The 20,465-nt window shown below is 62.6% G+C and overlaps 1 protein-coding gene across 1 annotated transcript in view; it reads right to left on the reverse strand.

Moving 5' to 3' along the window:
- The window catches only part of ZNF536 (zinc finger protein 536), a gene marked incomplete at its 3' end in the record, with an annotated part of 139,404 nt that extends 119,543 nt beyond the window's left edge, over positions 1–19,861 (reverse strand). The window contains exon 1 of the mRNA XM_081107008.1: positions 17,645–19,861. Within this exon, the coding sequence (XP_080963134.1) occupies positions 17,645–19,859 (2,215 nt within the window). The 5' untranslated portion in view covers positions 19,860–19,861. The remainder of the gene's footprint in view (positions 1–17,644) is intronic.
- Between the last annotated feature and the right edge of the window lie 604 nt (positions 19,862–20,465).

The raw sequence follows: 20,465 nt of genomic DNA on the forward strand, positions 1-20,465 counted from the left end.
GTGTGCCGGCCTCTCGGTGGAGCGAGACACTCTGTCCCTGGTGAGTTTAAGGGGAGGAAGGGGGAGGGGACCACTGCCAGGATGTCTACGTGTTTGACCTTGGGAATGTCCTGAAGGGCATTCAGGCTGCTGAGCCGAGTCCCCCTGTCTACCTCCCGCCCCCCCAGGGTTCCCAGCCTCTGGCTCGGGGCTGAGGCTGTGCCCTCGGGGAGAACACACGCCCCCGTGCCCCAGGGCAGACGGAGGCCACCCAGCAGCACCTCACAGACCACGGGGGCAGGACAGGCCCCGGAGGCCAGCAGGTCCAGACAGTCCCTGCCTCGTGGGCCCGGGGCAGCCTGTGCCCTCGGAAGGCCCAGGGCTGTGTCCTCTGACCCCATCTCTGCTGCTTTGCCTCCCGTGTCATCTCCTTCCCGACTCCCGGCTGCCCCCGTCTGCAGGTCCCAGCGACGCGTGAGTGATTTGCTCATCCAGTCACCGCATGTCACCCACCCCCAGCTCCCTGCCCAGCGCACGGCTGCAGAACAGGACAGCGGGCATATCAATCACCAGATGCCCCCTGGGGACACTAAGAGCCTTAAAGGGACACCTGTGGGCATTCCCAGGGGAGACCTGTAGGCTGGGGGAGTGGGCAGTGACGGAGAGCTTCATGGAAGAGGCGGCAATTGGCAACCCTTAGAAATGGGTTCACATCTGACCAGTCAGGAGGGCGGAGGACACTCCAGAGAGAGGGACAGAGGGCGGGAGGGGACTAAGGTGCTTCCAGGACGGCCCAGCGCCCTTCCCACCGGTGCAGCGCGTGGGGCACAACGGGAACTGCACCCCGAGACGCAGGCTCTCCACGCACCGGAGCCCCAGGAAGACGCACCGTCCTTCCTCCGATAAGTTCATCCCACAGACATTCGCGGCATCCCTGCAGGTGCCGGGCACCGAGGGCACGTGAGGAGCAGAGCTGGTGCTGCGGGGGGCGCTGACCGTCTGCCGCCTGCCCACCGCTGGGGCCGCCGGCGCTGGCCCGCTCCCCGCTCCACCCGCCCCCTCAGGAGCCTCCTGCTCCCAGGACACTCCTCCTTCCTCCCCCCCCCCGCCCCCCCCCCCCACAGCCTCCACCTCGAATCCCAGCCTGACGGGACCCAGAGAATCCAAAGGAATTTCTTTCATCGGAACCTCCATGCAACGCCCGGGGCAGATACGGAGCCGCAGAACAGGCCCCAGGTTCGGGCTGTGCAGCCCAGGGCAGGCCCTCAGCCCGTCCGTGCGAGAACAGGCCTGTCCACCTGTCCATCCCCGCTCCCGCCCACGGAGCCGCGGTATCATATACGTGGGCCTTGCTCTCCGAGGTCACCCTGCGCCGACTCATCCTTCAGACAAGGCTCCGTCCCCTCCCCCCGTCCCGCCCTCCCGCCCGAGTGCAGCGGGGAACCCTGCAGCCCCTGTTCACCCATTCATCCCACGACGCCCATCGAACTCTGAGCCCCAGAAAGATGTCACTTCCTCCCCACGTCCTCCCACGGGACGCGCGAACAGAGAGCCCCAGAGAGTGACAAGGGCAGGACGTGCAGGGCGCAGGGCGTGTGACTGACCGTGCCCCAACACTGCGGACACAGCCGAGCGGGGCCGCCTCCTGGCTCTGGGCCCAGCGCAGGCCCCTCGTGCGCAACCTCAAGAAGCACCCATGGAACGCGGCCCGTGCCCTCGGGGAGCTGTGGAAAGGGCTCTCTGAGCTTCGCTGGGTCCGTGGATGAGACGGGAGGACAGACGGATGGAAGGATGGAGGGACAGGGGAGCCACCGCAGGCTGGAAACCGAGCCCAAGTCCACCTGGGACGTCACCACTACTCGCGCCTCAGGGTCCCAAGGTCAACTGTCACAGTCTCAAGGTCAACCATCGCAGTCCCAAGGTCAACCGCCAGTCTCCAGCCACACGTCCACCCGGCCTCACCCAGGAGCCTCCAAAATCCAACCAGAGGAGCCCTGGCTGGTGGCTCCGTGGATAGAGCTTGGGCCTTCGGACCAAAGGGTCCCAGGTTCGATACCAGTCAAGGGCATGTACCTCAGTTGCAGGCTCCATCCCTGGCCCTGGTCGGGGCACGTGCAGGAGCCAACCAATCGATGTGTCCCTCTCACTTCCCCTCCACTCTCTAAACATCAACGGGAAAACTCCTCGGGGCGGATGAACCAGCAAACAGGATCCCAGCAGAGGGAGCGAGGCTGCCGGGTCTCCACGCGGAGCAGGTGCCCGGGCCTCGCAAGGAGTCCAGGGCCTGGGCGGGCGGCCGCCGCTCCGGTGCTCTCTGTGCGCTCACTGGACCCCAGCACCGAGCTTGAACGGCCCAACCCTCACAGCTCCTCCCAGGTCTGCCCCGTCGCCCCTGCTTCTCTGTCTGCTGTCCGTCCGTCGGCCTCTGCAATTTCCTGCTCTCCAGCCAGATTTTTCTAAACAATCTGAACTGTGGGTTCTACACGCAACTACTTCTGCATGTGTCCGAGCCCATGAGTGTGTTCTGATTTTAGCGAAACAAGCTACATGGGGAACGAGGCGGGGACGATGAGCCAGACCGAGCCGCTCCCAGGAGCAGTGCGGACTCCCCGGACAAGGACCACAGAGCCCGGCCCAGCGAGAGTGGAGATGCGGGTGCGCGGCACTTCCCGGAGCCTGTGGGGACCTCCACGGGGCTGGGACCCCCCCTTCCCCCTCCCCCGACTGGGAAGTTAGGGGCCTCCTCGCCATCACAGTGGGTTGGTCCCTCCAAAGCATCCATCCGTCTGTGCCCGAATGTGGCCGCGCTCGGCCCCGCTTGCACGGGACAGGTCGGGGCGGCGTGCGGGACCCTCAGCCTCCCGCGTGCGCGGCGGGCGAGCTGGCCTCTCCCCGCCTGGACGGGTGCTCTAAGGGCCCCGCGCTGTGGGCTTGCTGTCCTCCTTTCTCTCACTCTGTGTGTCTCTAAAATGAGCCTTAAGAATCCCGCAAGCTCGGCACCTTCTCCATGTCTGCGCTAACAAACGGGACAAGGAGTCAGAGCGCGGCGTGTGAACGGGCGTCCCATCCGGGAGGAAACGGCGCCGGGAGCCCTACCAGGCCCCCCGGTTCCCTCGCTCTCAGCACGGGCAGGAGCGTTTCCAGAGCAAAGCCTCCCATTCGCTCCCGACAACGTCCGCCCAGGTTCCCCATGAATATCCCGGCAGCTGGCCCAGGGCAGGGACATGCACACGCGTGGGGACACGCGGGAGGGAAGCGTCTCTGGTCCTCGGACCCGCCTGCGCCTGGGAGGGGCAGGAAGGGGGGGAAGGGGTAACAGCAAGGAGATTTCAGGGAGCAGTGACTGAACTTCAAAAAAATGCCCAGACTGATCACGAGGCGCCCCAGGGCGGCGGCCTCCTCGCGGCCTTCTGCGTGCACCTCCCTGCACACGCTGGGCGCCCACGAGGCGTGGCCCACGCTGGCCCTCTGCGGTCCGTGCGTGGATCCCTACAGGCGGGCGGGTCGGCGGCTCGGTGGGCCCCAAGGAAGCCACCTAGTGTGCGCGTTATCGCGGCCGCACGTGAAGGATTTACCTATCTGTCCCGCCGCAGACACACTCACTGAGTGCGAGCCAAGAGCATGCGGTTGTGTTAATTAATCTGCTATTGTGAGCGAGGAGCAGCTGCCGTGGTCTCGGGGCTGCGTTGTCAAAGGAAAACAATGTCGTGTTAAGCCTCTGACTGCGGCCGCGGCTACAAAGGACGCGCATAAATCACCCATCGCCGCCGTCGTCGTCATCAATAACATCTGACCTCTCCGAGGGCGGGTCGAGTGTGCCCCGTTTCGGCGGGAGATCCGTGCGGATAGGACATGCGATACCTGCGCCTCGCCCGTCCGGGTCTTTGTTTTGAAAACAAACATCCTCCAGGAGACGAAGGGAAGGGAAGGGAAGGGAAGGGGCTGGAGGGGCGACCCCGCCTGCAGGGGAGGCAGCCATGGTGGCTCTCACCAAGATCAGAGCCCAAAATATCAAGTTAAAAGAAAAACTCGCTGGCCTGCGTCCAGCGTCTCCTATAATAAAAACGCCGTTCCTGACACTGGGCAGAGCGGAGGGGAAGGGGACATGCGCGATGGGGAGCACGCGGTGTTTACACGGCTTTATCTTCCTCCCTGCAGATAAGGCACAGAGAGCACTTCCCCTCCAATTAATATTCCAGCCCCTCCACCGTCCAACCTCCCCCGCCCACCCTCACCCAACACACAGGCCGGACCCGTGCCCGCCCCACGGGCGTAAGGCGGTTAGGGAGCCAGGCCCAGGAAGGGGCCTGGGACAGGCAGACAGGGAGCCTGTGTGCTGTGCCAGGTCCGGACCGTAAGCTGCGGCTAGGGCCAGAGGGGCACGGCAGATGGGCCAAGGAGCAGGAAGATGAACCACGGCCAACAGGATTTTCAGAGAGTAAGGCCCTGTGCCCGGCCGAGTGGCTCAGTGGATGACCATTGACCCAGGAACCAGGAGGTCACCGGTTCGATTCCCAGTCAGGACACACGCCCGGGTTGTGGGCTCCATCCCCAGTGTGAATCTCTCCCACCACTGATGGTTCTGACTCTCTATCCCTCACCCTTCCTCTCTCTCTAAAAATCAATAAAGACATATTTTTAAAAAGTAATAATGTCTCGTCTTCAAAGGAAGAGCACTCATTTTTTAAAAAATATTTTTACTGATTTCAGAGGTGAAGGGAGAGGAAGGGAGAGGGAGAGAAACAGCAATGATGAGAGAGTATCACTGACGGGCTGCCTCCTGCACGCCCCACAACACGGGCCTGTGCCCTGAGCAGGAATCGAACCGTGACCTCCTGGTTCGGAGGTCGATGTTCAACCACTGAGCCCCGCCGGCCGGGCTTAGATCCCATTTTAAAGGCGTGTATGGGGAGGAAATTGTTAGGTTAAGGTCACGACCCACAATGCCGGCCGCGTCAGGACACGCGGACCATTTACCCTCAGGAGGTTAGGGCTCCCCCAGAGCCGCAGCAGGGGGTCCCTGGTCGGCACCGAAGCCACAGCTGACTACACTTCCGATGCAATTTGCCTGTTTACCCGCCGCCCGCGCCCCACCCGGAGCCCCCGTGCTGACACCCCAACCCCGGCCCGCCTCCCAGGCGGCTGGCCCATTAGTCACTGGGCCGGGGCGCCCGCAAACAGAGTCTTCATTATCGCCAACCGTTACACGCGCCTCCAATGCAAACCTTTCCCTTTGCCATCTAACAGCCCTTCTCTCTTCCACCAGAATGCCAGCTGCCGTGGGCCGTGCACTTGACATTTCCCAGGGCGGCCCCAGGGCACAGGCGCCACCGGCTCGGAGCCGGACCCGCCCGGACAGGGCGCCTTTGGGCACAATGGCCCTCAGTCCTGCTTCCTGGAAGCCACGTGGGAGACGGGCACAGTGCCCCCTGCCGGCTGCGCCAGGTCCCCTGTCTGAGGTCCCCAGCTGTCCGCACGGGGAGGGGGCCCCGGGGAACCCCACCGATGCCGCACCGCAGCCGTCCTGACATCAGCGCCCGGCTCTGCTTCCACTGTGGGGTCGGCAAGACGGGGCCCACCCTCCCCTCTCGACACGGAACCCGCAAAACGCTACGTCTGTTTGAAAATATCTCAGAAAACGTGTCTAAGTGGACCCCATCCCAGTCCCAGGAAGCAAGCCCCCGGCCGCTCTGGGCTCATCCCCAAGGGGGACGACGGTGCGAGGTTGTGGGCTCAGCAGCTCCTTCCTGGCTTCAGAAGCATCAACTTACTAAAAAAAAAAAAAAATGGTGGGATGGTCAGCAGTGGCTCTTCCCCCCCAACAACCAGTGCTGTTCTCACTGCTTCGCGTGCCCGTGAACCGAGTCTGAGCCCACACACCTACTCACTCGGCTGAAACACGGGCCGGCCGGCGGGGCTCAGTGGTGAGCGTCCACCTATGACCCAGGAGGTCACGGTTTGATTCCCAGTCGGGGCTCCATCCCCACTGGAGCGCATGTTGGAGGCAGCCGGTCCATGATTCTCTCTCATCATTGACGTTTCTTTCCTTCTCCCTTCCTCTCTCTCTATAAAGCAATAAAAACATATTTTTTTAAAAAAGAAAGAAAACACCACCAAATATTCGCTCTCAACACACGGCCCAGAGCTGCCCGTGTCCAGGCGGGATTGGCCCAGGCTCCTGGCAGTCCCCCCGAGCGGGAAGGACGCTGCACGCACTCGGTGGCAGACAGATCACGTGAGGCCACGGCCACGGCAAAAGGCGCGGCTGCCGGCAGAGGCCCTAACGCACCGGCGATATTCCTGAAGCGAGCCGCCTCCTGATGTGTGAGCGGAGAGGTTTATGGCTGCTGGAGCCACCCCGCTGAAAGGGAAATGGAGCGGCCCTCTCTCCGAATCATCTGATTTATAGAAATTGAAATTGATTCATATAATTGGAGACCGCTAATTACACGGCCGAAGAAGAGAGATGGTGTGCCAAAGTCCTAATTGGCGAACTATCAAACTTAGGGCAGATTTGTTGCCGGGAGCCGGGGAGCTGTCTTCTTCCGCGGCGTCAGGGAGGGTGAGCCTGCGCACAGCGGCACCTCTGCTCCTCGCGCAGGGTTAGCTGGGAACACACAGTAGGTCTGCTGTCCTGAGACATGCCCGTGGGCAGGGCCACGACGTCTCCTAATTCCTCTTTATTATTCGGAGGAGCGTTACAGACACACAGCAGAGGCGAGGCAGCCAGGAAGGGCCGCGTGCCAGGCCTGACGCCTCCCCCGCCGGGACTTCCGCGTGGCTGTTTCCTGTGCCCCTCCTCCCACGTGGCCACGAGCAGGGTCCACTCTCGGCGGTGCTTCCTTCTTTTCCTCTTTCGTCCCGAAAGCCCTCATTTTAACGGACTGCACGCCGCCCCTCCCGGAGACCTGCTTCCCGGTCGCCCCGGTGTCGTGTCGAGCTTCCTGACAGTCCCCCCGAGCGGGAAGGACGCTTCTGAAGCCAGGAAGGAGCTGCTGAGCCCACACATCGTAGCGATGCTCTAACACACACGCTCAGGCACTGCGCGTGGTCACGCTCTGGGTGCGTTCCGTCAATAGGATCCCAGAAGCAGGACGACTGGGCCCACCTGTCTCGGGTGTTATGGCTCCTGGCAGGTGTTGCTGGTGGCCTCCTGCCCGGCCCCAGCCACTCAGGATGCCCCAGCAAACACGGGGAGTTCCAGACGGAGACGCTGCTGGGGAGAGGGCCGTTCAAGTTCCTCTCCGACGGACGGTCCCAGCAGTCAGGGGGGTCCCGAGCCCAGGTCCGCCCACCCCGGGAGGCCAGGCGGGCAGCCGGGGAGAAAGAAGCGGGTAGAACATCTTCCTCTGAATCTGAGTTTGCTAAGAAGGGGACCACTTTATTTTATTTTTTAAATATATTTTATTGATTTTTTACAGCGAGGAAGGGAGAGGGATACAGAGTTAGAAACATCGATGAGAGAGAAACATCGATCAGCTGCCTCCTGCACACTCCCTACTGGGGATGTGCCCGCAACCAAGGTACATGCCCTTGACTGGAATCGAACCTGGGACCCTTCAGTCCGCAGGCCGACGCTCTAGCCACTGACCCACACCGGTCAGGGCGGGGACCACTTTAAGGAGAAAGCCTGGGAAGGTGACACCAATCTGGAACACCGGCACTAAACCAACAACAGTTTGATTTCCGTGCTGCACACCCTGCAGCGCCTTCTAAACCAAGTCATTCATCCTCAGAACAAATAGGAGAGGCCCGTCTTCCCCGGGTCCCAGAAAAACGAAGAGGCGCTGCGGTGAGTCTCCGAGGCTTTGCTAAGGAGATGGAGAGCAGACAGGCAGGCGGGCAGAAGAGAGAAACAGCCAACCTACTGACTGAGGGAATCCGACGAGCGCGCACGAGATGAGCTTTAAGAACTGCTAGGGGACGCCCCAAACTCCTAAGCCTACAGGCCCAGGAGATCGGGGGTTCCCAGGGCCGGGGGGACCGGGTGATGAAAACGTCCTGAGGTGACAAGTCACAACTCTACAAACAACGAAACTCACCGACTTGGACACTTTACAGGGCGCTGGGGATGGAGCGCGAACGCGACCTTAATTAAGCTGCTGCCCCAAGCGGCCAGCTCGGAGGGAGCCGCGTCATGTGAGGGGCGCTCGGGCAGATGCTGGGAGCCCAGAGGGAGAACACGGGCGAGGAGAGACCGTGCCCGGCCTGTCACAGGACCAGAGAGCCACGCGCGATGTGGCTGGGCTTGGATTTCCGGAGCATTCGTTCATTCATTCATTCATGCGTTCGTTCATTCATTCGTTCATTCATTCGTTCATTCATTCGTTCATTCATTCCACAGAGCACACGGAGCGTCTCCTGGGTGACCGGGTGGGGGCGGGGAGTATGAGGCCTGGGCAGGGGTGATGGGCACCCTGGTGATGGATGACGGGGACCACGGAGACCCGGGGCAGGAGTCCAGGCGGCTCGACAGGGACGCTCACCAACGCCTGCCCGTCCCCGTGCCCATGAGGAGCCAGGGGAGACGGCAGCCCAGAGGAGCCGGGGTGCACACAGGGCGTTGAGATTCAATCCGCCAAAACGACGTCCCAGCAGCCACTTCCTCACACCTGGTTCTCGGGGTCACACGGGAGACTTTCTCCTGGGAAAACACAGCAGCCAGGGCTTACCCGCAGACACACTGCGTGCTCCCTGACCCCGCACGCCCCGCCCGCGTCCCCCGGGGGCAGAGCAGTCTCTCTCTTTCTCTGTGGCGAGCGGCTCTTTCCCTCTGGTGCCAGCAGAAGCACACGGTGTCCCCGTCGCAGAGTAAGAACAGGTCCCCGACCCGAGTGTCCCTCACGGCAGGGGCTGCCCCAGGACCAAGGGAGGGGCCATCCCTTTCATTGCAGATGGTGACGCCCACCGGTCCGGGCGCGGGAGGGAGAGCGGGGCAGAGGCGGCAGGACACGGGCTCCGTGGGACAGGCGCCTCCAGCGCTCACCTGGTTCAGAGCCCAGCCCCGGCCCTGCCTGGTGTGTGAGGATGGGGACCAAGGGGGACTCTGGAGCAGAGATTAACACCAAAGGATCCGCCCAGCCGGCGGGGCTCAGTGGTTGAGCCGCGACCTAGGAACCAGGAGGTCACGGTTTGATTCCCAGTCAGGGCACAGACCCAGGTTGTGAGCTCCATCCCCAGTGTGGGGCGTGCAGGAGGCAGCCGATCCATGATTCTCTCTCATCATTGATGTTTCTATCTCTCTATTCCTCTCCCTTCCTCCCTGAAATCAATAAAATATATATTAAAAAAAAAAAGAAGGATCCGCTCCTGCCCCACCTCTGATTGTAAATATCAGCCTTAATTAACCACCATCAGTGAGAGGACGAGAACCCTAACTGCTCTGAGGCAGCACTCGGGGTCCCGGGGACTCTCCTGGCAGTGCCCCGGCACACGGGCCCCCGACGGAGCAAGGGGAGCGGGGAGGCTCACCCGGGGCCCAGCCCCTGCAGATCCCCGAGTGTCTGCTGGGCGGGGCTCTCGGGGGAGGGGAGGCCGTGAGGGACCAGGACGCGGATGGTGTGGCTCAGTGGTTGAGTGTCAACCCATGAACCAGGGGGTCGCGGTTCCATTCCCAGTCAAGGGCACAGGCCCGGGTTGCGGGCTCCCTCCCCAGAGTGGGGCATGCAGGAGGCAGCCGATCGGTGATTCTCTCTCATCATGGATGTTTCTCTCTCCCTCTCCCTCACCATCTCCCTTGGTGAGATCAATAAAAATGGGGTTTCTTTACATATTTTTATTTATCAGTTTTCTGAATGTCTAACATGAATAAGAATTTGCCTTACAGTTTGGAAAACAACTGCAATGTCATTTAACAGCAACAAGGAAGCCAGTGAGCATCCCTCCTGGAGGAAGCCGCTGGTCAAGGTCAGAGAGGTCACCGGGCAGGGCCAGCGGGAGGGCGCAGCCCCCGGCTCCTCCCGCAGCGGAATCACTTCATGTCGCAGAGCAGCGTGGCTGAGGGCCCGCTCCAATTTTTCAGGGCAAATTACTTTTAAAAAATTACACCTATTGTCACGACAAAGTATATTTAGCAGCGAAGAGAGCATCGCATCTGCCTGGGTCTGCAAGGAATGACGTGCACACATTTTATGTGGAACTAAACATAAGCAGGTTGGAAACTTTCCAAAATGCCTCTCAAGATGATTGAAGACACGGAGGGTGTCCGCAGCCCGGGGGGCGGGCTGAGCGCCGCGTTTCGGGACATTACCGTGATGAAGAGGCGAGGGCACGGTGGGGACCCGCTCCCCACACAGCAGATGGCTTTGGGATGCAGTCAGACGAAAAGAAAGGACCAGGCGTCCCCTAAAACCCGGCCCAGCAAGCTGCCTGAGCAAGAGGAAGATGGAGCCTGGCCGGCGTGGCTCAGGGGTTGAGCGTCAGGCACAGGCCCGGGTTGCGGGCTCCAGCCCCAGTAGGGGGCGTGCAGGAGGCAGCCGATCGACAATTCTCTCTCATCAATGACGCTTCTTTCTCTCCCTCTCCCTTCCTCTCTGAAATCAATAAAAATATATTTTTTTGAAAAAGAGGAAAAATGGATTCCTCTGAGGCATGTTCTAGACCAGGGGTGGGCAAACTTTTTGCTCGAGGGCCACAATGGGTTCTTAAACTGGACCGGAGGCCGGAACAAAAGCGTGGATGGAGTGTTTGTGTGAACTAATATAAATTCAAAGTAAACATCATTACATAAAAGGGTACGGTCTTTTTTTTTTTTTTTTTTTAGTTTTATTCATTTCAAACGGGCCGTAGTTTGCCCACGGCTGTTCTAGACCCAGGTACAGAGCAAAACAGATAAAGGTTTCCTGGAGGTGTGCCCTGCCTCCCAGGAGAGCTGGAAAATGACCCCACCTTACATGCCAAGCCCACCTACCGCCCACTGCTCCTGCAGCATGCACCGGGCACCCCAGGAAGAGCTGACCCCCAGGTGGCACCGTGGGCAGCCCAGCCCAGGGGCCAGCTTCTCTCGGGCACCTGCCACATGTCCCACACAGCCCCAGGCTCACAGCCACAGGAGATGGGTCCCTCGAGAAGCCAGGCCCGAGGGCACCTCGTCTGGGTGGAAAGGGCTCGACCTGGGCATACAGACCCACTGTGCGTGCGGCAGTCGGCTAGTGGCCCGGAACAGCCAGACAGGCACTGTTTGAGGCTCACTGTCTCGTCTGAAGACGTGGATCAGGAAAGGACAACGGCAAACCTCTGCGCTGAGCTCGGCCCCACGCATCACAGGCCGGGCCCCCGGTTCTCTATCCTGGTCCCCGGCTCCCCCCCACCCCCGGCCCCGAGAGGCACAACATGCTTTTCTCACATACGCCACAGGCCCTGTGATCTCAGCCGTGTCGGTGACTAAGCACCACGGCCCTGGCTGGGTCCACACCTCCTCGCCCACAACACACCAGGACGTGGGTGAAAACAGTGAGCAACATGCCACGCACAATAAATACGTGGGACACGGCCTGGGAGGTGGGTGTGCTCCTGACAGGGACCAGGCCTGGCTTAGGACCAGCTGGTGAGGCCTGGCAGGGAGGCAGCCACATGCCAACCCGGGAAGACCTGCCCAGCCTCGCCTGCCCAGGTGCCCGGACGCCCAGGCTCTGCCCGGGGAGGAAGCCCCACAGCCCCGCCCACGCCTGCTCCTCTGAGCGCGCTGGGGAGCCCGGCTTTCTGAGGAGGGCCTTCCAGATGGCGCCTGGTGTGGCTGGTGCCAAACTCCACAGCTTAAGTAAATGTTGCCGTCGCCCCGTCCTGCCAGGAAAAGGCATGGGGGACCCACAGTGCGTCTCGGCTGCTGCGACGCTCCATTCCCGGGGAGATCAGTGAGCCTCCGCCAACTGCCCGCACCCCACTGGGGAGCCCCTGCCCCTCTGCCTGGGCAAGCCTGGCTGCGCCCCCTCCTCCCGCCTCGGCATGCCAGCCCGGCCCAGGGGGCGCGGGGACCAGCCGGCACAGGCCGCATGCCGACAGAGGAGAGGAGGGGCCAGGAACCCAGAAGGGCAGCAAGCAGGCCCCAGGGTAGGAGATGGCAAAGGTTCCAGCCTGATCATCACAAATCCGGGATGTGTGCACAGATCCAATCTCCGGCCCTGCAGGTGTTTCTCGCCCCCGCCCCCGCCAGCCCGCAGCGCTCAGCAGCCAAGGAGCCGCCTGCTCACCCGCCGACCCCACCGCTCAGCTCCTGCACCGTGTGCCCGGCCGCTGCGGCTCCCCAGCTGAGCATTGACCTATGAACCAGGAGGTCAGGGCTCAATCCCCAGTCAGGGCACAGGCCCGGGTTGTGGGCTCCATCCCCAGTGTGGGGCGTGCAGGAGGCAGCCGATCCATGATTGTCTCTCATCACTGATGTTTCTCTCTCTCTCCCCCTCTCCCTTCCTCTCTGAAATCAATAAAAAATATTAAAAATAAAAAGAGGCCCAACACTGAGCAGGCCCACGCCTCTTTCTGACACGCTAAGTGGCAGCACGCTACACGGGCTTATGGCCACCCAAAGGGCTGAGAGCGCCGCCGGCCCCAGGGTGGGTCCAGCTCACCAGCAACTGCCCGAGGGCGAGCCAATGGGCCCTTGCAAAGCAGCTGCGGGTGCTGTCCAGCCCCAGGACGGGAGGGAGGCGTGACTGGGCCTCGAGGGCCCCTTCAGGCCAGCTGCCTGCCGCCCCAGGCCCGTGGGCAGAGGGCCTCACGCCAGAGGGAAGGTGCAGGCCAGAGGGGGCACCTGGCCTGCTGACCGGTCCCCACCTGACACTCCCTGGGAGTCAGCTGGCTGGCCTCGGCCTGGGTCCAGCCCGGGACCCGAGCCCAGCCTCCCCCTCCCGCCAACCGTCTCCACCGACACGCTGCGGCGCCTGCACACGCGTCCAGGTCTGCAGGATGGAAGGGCTGCAGGTGGTACCCAGTCTCAACAGCTGAGCTTTAAAAACCTGCTGCTTGTCATCTCCCAGAACCAGCTCCCGGATCGGGGGCGGGGGGGGGGGGGCAGGAGGGCAGGGGGGTGCAGGAGAGGGAGCCGGGGTGCACAGGGGCGCCCTCCACACACCACGGGGCCTCACGCGGCACTTCAGACCCCTCTGCTCAGAAGGCGCCTCTGGAAAAGGAAACCAGCCTCCCGTCTGTCGCTCCCGGCTGGCCGGTGCTGCGTCCCTGACTCCGTCTTTGCAGAAGGAGACATGTTTTTATCCTTTCCTGATTTTAATAAGCACCAGGCAGCCCGCCTCTGGGAAGGCGCTCTCGGCCTCCGAGTGGGTGAACAGTTTTTAAGTACATTTGTAAACGGGATTATTGTTTTCTAAAGTTCTGCTCGGCACTGAGATTAGTGGCCGCCATACCCGGGGGGCAGGAGGCGGGGGGAGGGGGGTCCGCTGGTCCCTTTCATCCCCAGCTGGGCGGGCAAGCGGTGCAGGTGCTGGGAGAGGGAGGACCCAGAGGGAGGAGCCTGGGCGAGCAGGTTCCCTGGAGGGGCTGGGGAAGGCCCGCTGGGCGCTGGGCGGTGGGCCCCGCCGCTCCCAGCCCCGTTGCTGCCTCCGTCCCCGAGCTCCAGCGGGAAGTTTGGCTTTTGCTGCAGGAAGCAGCTGGGCCAAGCAGCCCGCGCATGATAATGGCCTCAGAAATCTGCTGTGCGCGGGCAACAATAGGGTGCTCAGTCTCCCGGAAAATTGTGTTCATCAGCTAACTCTGCTCAGTTACTAATTGACATTGCCAAATATTTTAAGAACAATTGGAATGCACAAGCAAAAAAAAAAAAAAGAAGATCTTAATCCTCAGATTTAAATTTTTTTCTTTTTTTTTTTTACCCCCTCTTCTTTGGGGGGCCTGGATGGGGGGAGGCGGGCAGAGGCAGTGGTGGGCGGGGAGGAGGAGCCCCCAGAGGAAAAGGGTGGACAAGAAAGGAGATCGATCGTCTCACTGTCCAGCCCGGGGAAGGGCACGGGGACTGGACGCCGGCCTTTGAGGCTGTGGTCACAGGGCCTGCCCGGGCCGGGACCCACGACGTGGGAATGCCACTCGGCCCGCACAGAGGAGCCCGCCAGGCTCGAGCCCAGCTGACCAAACAATGAGCGTGTCCACTCGACAGGCTGCCCAGCAGGAGGGGGGGTGAAGGACCTTCTCGCCTTCCTCTCTCCCTGGCGTTCCGCGGGTCCCGGAACTTAGCCGACGTCATTTAACGACGGGGGTCAGCGCCTTCCGTGACTCCCTCCCCCACCCCCGCTTCAATTAGCCCCCCTCCGAGTCCCGGGGCTGCGGGGGGCGGGGGGAGGCAGCGGCCCCGCCGCCGTGATGAGGAGCAGGGCTGCTTCCTAGTACATTAAGTTTTAATTATTCCGAGCGTGACTTCCCAAGCGAAAGCTAAAGATGCAGAAGGTGGGTCATCCTCAGAGTTGGCGTGAAGCTCAGATGCCGGCATGGGCTCCGCTGGGGTTTCACAGGGAGAGATGCCGAGACGGAGGCCCTGGGCGGCGGGCACGTGCGCCAGCAGCGAGGGGCCGTCCAAACAGCCACCCGCTCCCCCGATGTCACCAGAGAGTCGGATTTATACGCTGCTGCCTCCAAGCCACGCACTTCCCTGGCCTTGGACACGGAGGCAGAAAAGACATGGGCTGGGGTGTGAAATGATCGGCCAACCACACAAACAGCAGCAAAATGGGGGGCGAGATCGGGGGGGGGGGGCGGGGGGAGGCCCCTGCGGCTCCTTTCATCCCTATTCGGTGAGAACCTACAACCTCTCCATGTGTCTGAGGCCCTGGCTCCCGCCGCTGCTCCGAGCTGGGCCGCGGCAGTTGGGAGCACCGAGAACAAACATATTTTCTGGTTCACTGGGATCGCTTTCACATGCTCACTGACTCAAACCTCCCTCTGCTCACATCACCGACAGCTGCACCCCACACCAGCCCAGCCAGGGACGGCCGCCCGGCTCGGCAATCACCGTGTGATCGCAAACTTGACCCTTTCGGCGTCTCGGTCGGAGCGAGACATTTTTAAACAGCCACTCGGCCCGTCCCCGCGAGCATTACATCAGATAACAAAGGCCGCTCATTGTCAGCCTCCTCGGCGGATCGCGCTAAGAGGCTCTCGGCAGAGAGGGTTTATGATGAATTCAGAACGACGATCATGTTAAGAGCAGCGATTTATAAAGGAAGAATTCGCTGGTGAAGATCTGAAAACATAGTTTCCCAGGCCCTCCTGACCCAGTTTCCAACAAGAAAAGAAGCGAGGGATGGAAATTGAGTTTTGCGACATTGTTATGCCGCCTGAGAACGCGGGAACCGTCATTCCTTCATTGAGGCCTTAATCAGTCAGTGCTGCTTTCTTTACTGAAGGGCTTAAAGAGGTGGCTCTTCCCTGCCCTCACCTTGCGGTTTCTCTCTGACAGGTAATAATAAAATACCTATTGTGTCACAAATTTTATTTAAATGCTGCTTTTCAATGCACTTTGTCCAAGTCAGACTTGTGGGAAGGAAGGGGGAGGAGGGAACCGATTGGGCTTCGGGTCCCAATCCCAGGCGAGGCCTCACGCCGCGCGGCAGCCGACGTGGGCCGCGTGGATGGCGGGCCTGTGGCTGCTGCTGGGCCAGAGGATCGGGAATAGGAAGGAAACCAGCCCCAGACACAGAGTCGGCCCTCACAGCTCAGAGCTACCTCCACGGGGGCGGACAAGCAGGCAGCTGGCCTCAGCGCAGGTCGCGGGCTCCGCGAGGCCTGGGAGGGCAGGGTGGCTTTTTGCAAGAACATTTCGAGACCCGGAAACGACAGCTAGGAAGAGCGTGGGGGCTACCACTCCGCCAGAAGGCGAGAAAACCGCAGAGAAGGAGACGTCACGAGGAAAAGCGAGCATTTGGTGCCGGAACATTCCGCCGAGCCCTCTGCGTCTCAGCGGGTCCGGGCGAGAGGCGTGGAAACCTGTCAGCTTCACGCCGCAGATTTAGGGGACCCGCCTGCCCTCTGCTCTCTGCCCCTCGAAGGCCCCCCCTTTCCCCAAAACAGCGAGACCACACGCCCCGGCACCAGGGACTCCCTCGGGGGCCAGGAACAGTCCCCAGCGACAGGGGACAGCCTCACTGCCGCCTCCACGTTCAGGGACCCACTTCCACCGAAACCTGAAGTCCCCGCCCTGCGTCTCGCCTGCCCCGGCCATGGTCACCCCGTGGCGCGGCCGGCCCGCCCAGGCGCGCTCCTGGTCCCGCTAGGCCTCCCCCGGAGTTCCCACCAGAAATAAATCACCGCCGAGCCAGGGACTGCGGAGCAGACAGTGTGTTTCATGGGTATTTAAGCAGCGGCATTAAGTGCTATCGGAATCTCTGGAATGTCCCGCTCAGATTTATGTGTCTTAACAATTCTTTCCTGGCCTGTGATAAGCCAGGGGCGCACACTTCATCTTCATCCTACTTCTGCTGCCCTGGGGGGGGGGGGGGGTGGGGGGGGGTGGGGACGGAAGCGCGGCAGTGACCACGAACAGCCCAGTGCACGTCATCGCCACCTCCAATACACAGATGTTTATCGAAACCCAGGAAGGGGGGAGAAGAGGGAGACGGGGAGAAAAACTAAAAACAAAACAAAACAAACGAACCCCCGCCCTGGCTGCCACCCGCGCCTGTGGGCAACGCGGCACCTCGAGGTGCCCCAAACTGCCGTTCGCTTCCTCGGCTTAATGGCTGATTGCAGGAATCAATGTTGCCATTAGTAACAGGGTATTTGTTAGGGCACGACTTCCGCCGCTGGGAGGCTGCAGAGTGAGTGCAGGATTAGCTGGCTGCTCTCCTCAGAAAGGGCTCCAGACAGAACTTCCCGCGCACCGGCCACGCGGAGGGCCGGGCCCAGGCCGAGGAGGCCGCCCGCCTGCGAGGGGGCCACTTAGATTCAGCCTGGGAGGCATGAGGGTGTGTGTGTGTGCGCGTGCGTGTGTGCATGTGTGTGTATGTGTGCGCGTGTGTGTTCGCATGTTTTTTCAGACGGGACCAGGAAGCCTCCGTGTTTCAGATGTTTTGATGACAGATTTTCTGCTTTGCTGTTTTGGACCCCAAGGCCGCATCACCCATGAACAGGGCGCATGGCGGGATGGGCACTGGCGCATCTGAGCCAAAGCTCCGTTCCCACCAAACCACCGAGGAGCTGGCCCAGGGGCCATACTGCGATTCTGGAAGGGACCCACAGGGCCCGGTCTGGGGAGGAAGACCGGGGGAGCCCACCTGAGCGGATCACAGGGACACCCTCAGTGGGGAAGGCGGGGAGGGCCTGAACTTGCGCCTTCACGTCTGTGGACGGATGGAGCGGGCTCCAGGCTCCCGGGCTCTGGAGAGCAGGGGACGGCCAGCAGGCCAGGGTATGACGTGGAGCAGAGAGGTGGGTAATTACAGGGAGAGGTTTTCCCCGTGGGTGAATGTGCCCACTGGCCATCCTACCCCACGGGAGGAGGAGGGTCCACTACATTTCAGAGGAGCCAGGGCGCAAGGGACGGCTAAGAGACAAAATGACAGCCTTCTCTCCACCAGGCAGACAGGCGAGGTCCTCACGCGCCCCCAGCCACGCTGGCCTCGGGCCTGACCTTGAAGGGCAGCAAAAGGCCCGCCCCCCACCGAGGCCTCTGGGCAGGCAGGGCCCTTGCCGGCTGTCCTGCCCCCACCCGCCCGCCCGGCCCCCCTACCTGAGGAGGATGGCGAGGAGGGGTGCGGGCTGTCCTCCTGGGCACTGCCGGTCTGGGAGAGCCCCCCGCCGACCCCGCTCTCCTCGGTGACGTTGGAGGAGCCGGGCGTGGTGGAGCGGCTCACCGACTGGGACTCCTGGTCGCTGCCCGAGCCGCGCCGCTCGTCCAGGCCCGCGTGGGGCCCGTCCTCCTCGGCCTTGCGGTCCCGCTTGTGCACGCGCGAGTGCACCACCACCTGGTGGTAGGTGCGGAACACGCGGCCGCAGTCGGGGCACTCGGTGGGCTTCTCCTTCAGGCCCCCGGGGCCCTGCAGGTGGTAGTCCAGCGCCTGGCTGAGCCCGTGGGACAGGAACTCCCGAGTGCCTTCCAGCGGGTCCAGCTTGGCCGGCAGGTCCCTCTGGCCGGCCGCCTTGGAGCCGGGCACCAGGTCGGCCGGCATTTTCTGCCGGGAGCCGTCGGCCCCCACCAGCACGTACTCCCGCTTCTCCTTATCGAACAGGACGCCCGCGGGCGCCAGCGCCTCCTCCGGGCCGCGCTGCAGCGGGTGCTCCTTGGGCAGGAAGCCGCGGTCGGCCGCCACGCCGCGGGCCATGAGCTGCCAGGCCTGGTAGCTGTGCACCGGGTCCATCTCGGCCGCCTTGGCCGCCGCCTGCAGCCGCTCGATGCAGCTGGACTTGAGCGGGGGCACCAGGCTCAGGCAGCCGAGGAGCGCGTGCTTGTCCCCCTCGGGGGCGCCCCCGTGCGCCCCGCTGGCGATGGGCCCGAGCAGCTTGCCCAGGACGTCCTTCTCCTTCAGGGGCAGCTCCCCCTTGTAGAGCTGGCCGCCGGGCTCGCCCAGGCCGGCTTTGTCCGGGGCCAGGAAGCCGCCCTGCAGGCAGGACAGGTAGCGGGAGTAGAGGTTGGCGTGGGCCTCCGGCGCCAGGCCGCCCAGGGGCGCGGGCGCGTCGGCGTCGCCGGGGGCCTTGGCCTTGGCCGACAGCTTGTTGAGGTGCACCTTCATGTGGTTCTTGAGGAACCAGGGCTCCTTGAAGCGCCGGCCGCAGATCTGGCAGCAGTGCTCGAAGGAGTCCTTGTGCTTGCGCATGTGGCCCTTGAGGAACCACGCCTGGCTGAACACCTGCCCGCACACCTCGCAGCGGAACTCGTGCGCCGCCTGCTCGCCGCCGCCGCCGGGGCCCTGGCCCTGCGCGGACTCGGCCGTGATGTGCGCCTTCTCCACGTGGCTGATGAGCTCCTCCTCCTGCGAGGCGGCGAAGTCGCACAGCGTGCACTTGTAGGGCTTGTGCAGGATGCGGATGTGGCGGTCCAGCTCCTCGCGCTTCTTGAACTTGCCCTTGCAGAAGGTGCAGCGGAAGCCGGCCGCCGGGGCCACCGCCTCTTCCTGCGCGCCGCCGCCGCCCAGGGCGGGCTTGGGCGAGGGCGCGGGGCGGGCGGCGTCGGGCGCACCGGGGGCGGAGGCGGCGGGGGGCGCCAGGTGGCCGGGGGCGGCGGGCGGGGCGGGCGGCGCGTGCGTGTGCGCATGCGCGTGCGGCGGGGGCTTGAGGTCCGGGCGCGCGGGCGCCAGGCTGCTCCGCAGCTGCTTGTCCCGCAGGATGGCGCGCTCCTCCAGCTCGTGCAGCAGGCGGTTCTCCTCGCGCACGCGCCCGCGGCCCTTGCCCAGGTTGCCCAGCTTGTGGGTGCGCAGGTGGATCTTGAGGTTGCCCTTCTGCGCCGCGCGGTGGTCGCAGTAGGGGCACTTGAAGGGCTTCTCGCCCGTGTGCGTGCGCATGTGCAGCGAGAGGATGCTGTTGAAGCGGAAGCGCTTGCCGCACAGCGGGCACGGGTACTTGCGGTTCTTGCGTGCGTCGTCCTCGATGTCGCTCATCTGCGACATGATGCCCAGGTTCTGCCCGTTGAGGAACTGCTGCAGGTCCACGCGCCCGTTGAGGCTGGTGTCCAGGTCGCGGCCCAGCGGGCCGGCCAGCAGTGCCATAGGGCTGCCCAGGGCCGGGCCGCCGCCCAGGGCCACGTGCGCCTGGTCGTCGAGGGGCGCGGGCTTGTCCTCGGGGCCGGGCCTCACGTGCAGCTCGGGGAAGGCCTGGCCCAGCTGCGAGGTGACGTGGTGCAGCTTCTGGCTCATGGCATACTGGCCGTTGAGCACGGGGCCGCTCCGGCGGGGCTCCGCGTCGGCCGCGGCGGCGGGGGACACTCCAAGGCACAGGCTGGCTTCTTCCATCCCTGGAAAGGGAGAGAGAGTTCAGATGGGGTGCGCGGAACCCGGCACGGAGGGGGCGGGGGGGGGGGGGGGGGGCGGGGAAGTGGGGGGCAGCCACCGCCGGGCTTTTGCGTTTCCCTGCCTCACCTCACCATCGTCATGCTCGGGAATGAGAGTCGAAAACAATAATAAAAAGATGAATTATTAAATGCCAATTATGCAACATGGCTTTGGTCCTCCCATTTGTTTGGGCGATGGATCGTCTTCCCTTGTATTTTCTATTTGCCGACTGCAATTACTCATTCACGGTTAAATTATTCACGTTTTACCACTTTCAGCACCTGATCACAGACGGGGTGGGGGGCGGTCAGCGTGGGAAAGTCTCCCCCCCCCCCCCGCCCCAGCCCCCACCTTGGGACACCCACACCTGTTGGCTCCGTTCAAAGTTGGCCTCAGAGCAGAACGGCTGTCCCACTCGCTGGGAACTCAGGTTCCCACGGCCAATGCATTCGCCACTCTGAGATGAAAGGGGTTATTTTATGTTTTGGTCAAAAAAAAAAAAAAAAAGAAAGAAGAAAAAAGAAACACCCATGGCATGATATTTACTGATACATAATAAAACAAGAT

This window comes from Myotis nattereri, assembly GCF_964212035.1.
Source record: "Myotis nattereri genome assembly, chromosome: 15".
In the NCBI taxonomy this organism is placed as follows: Eukaryota; Metazoa; Chordata; class Mammalia; order Chiroptera; family Vespertilionidae; genus Myotis; species Myotis nattereri.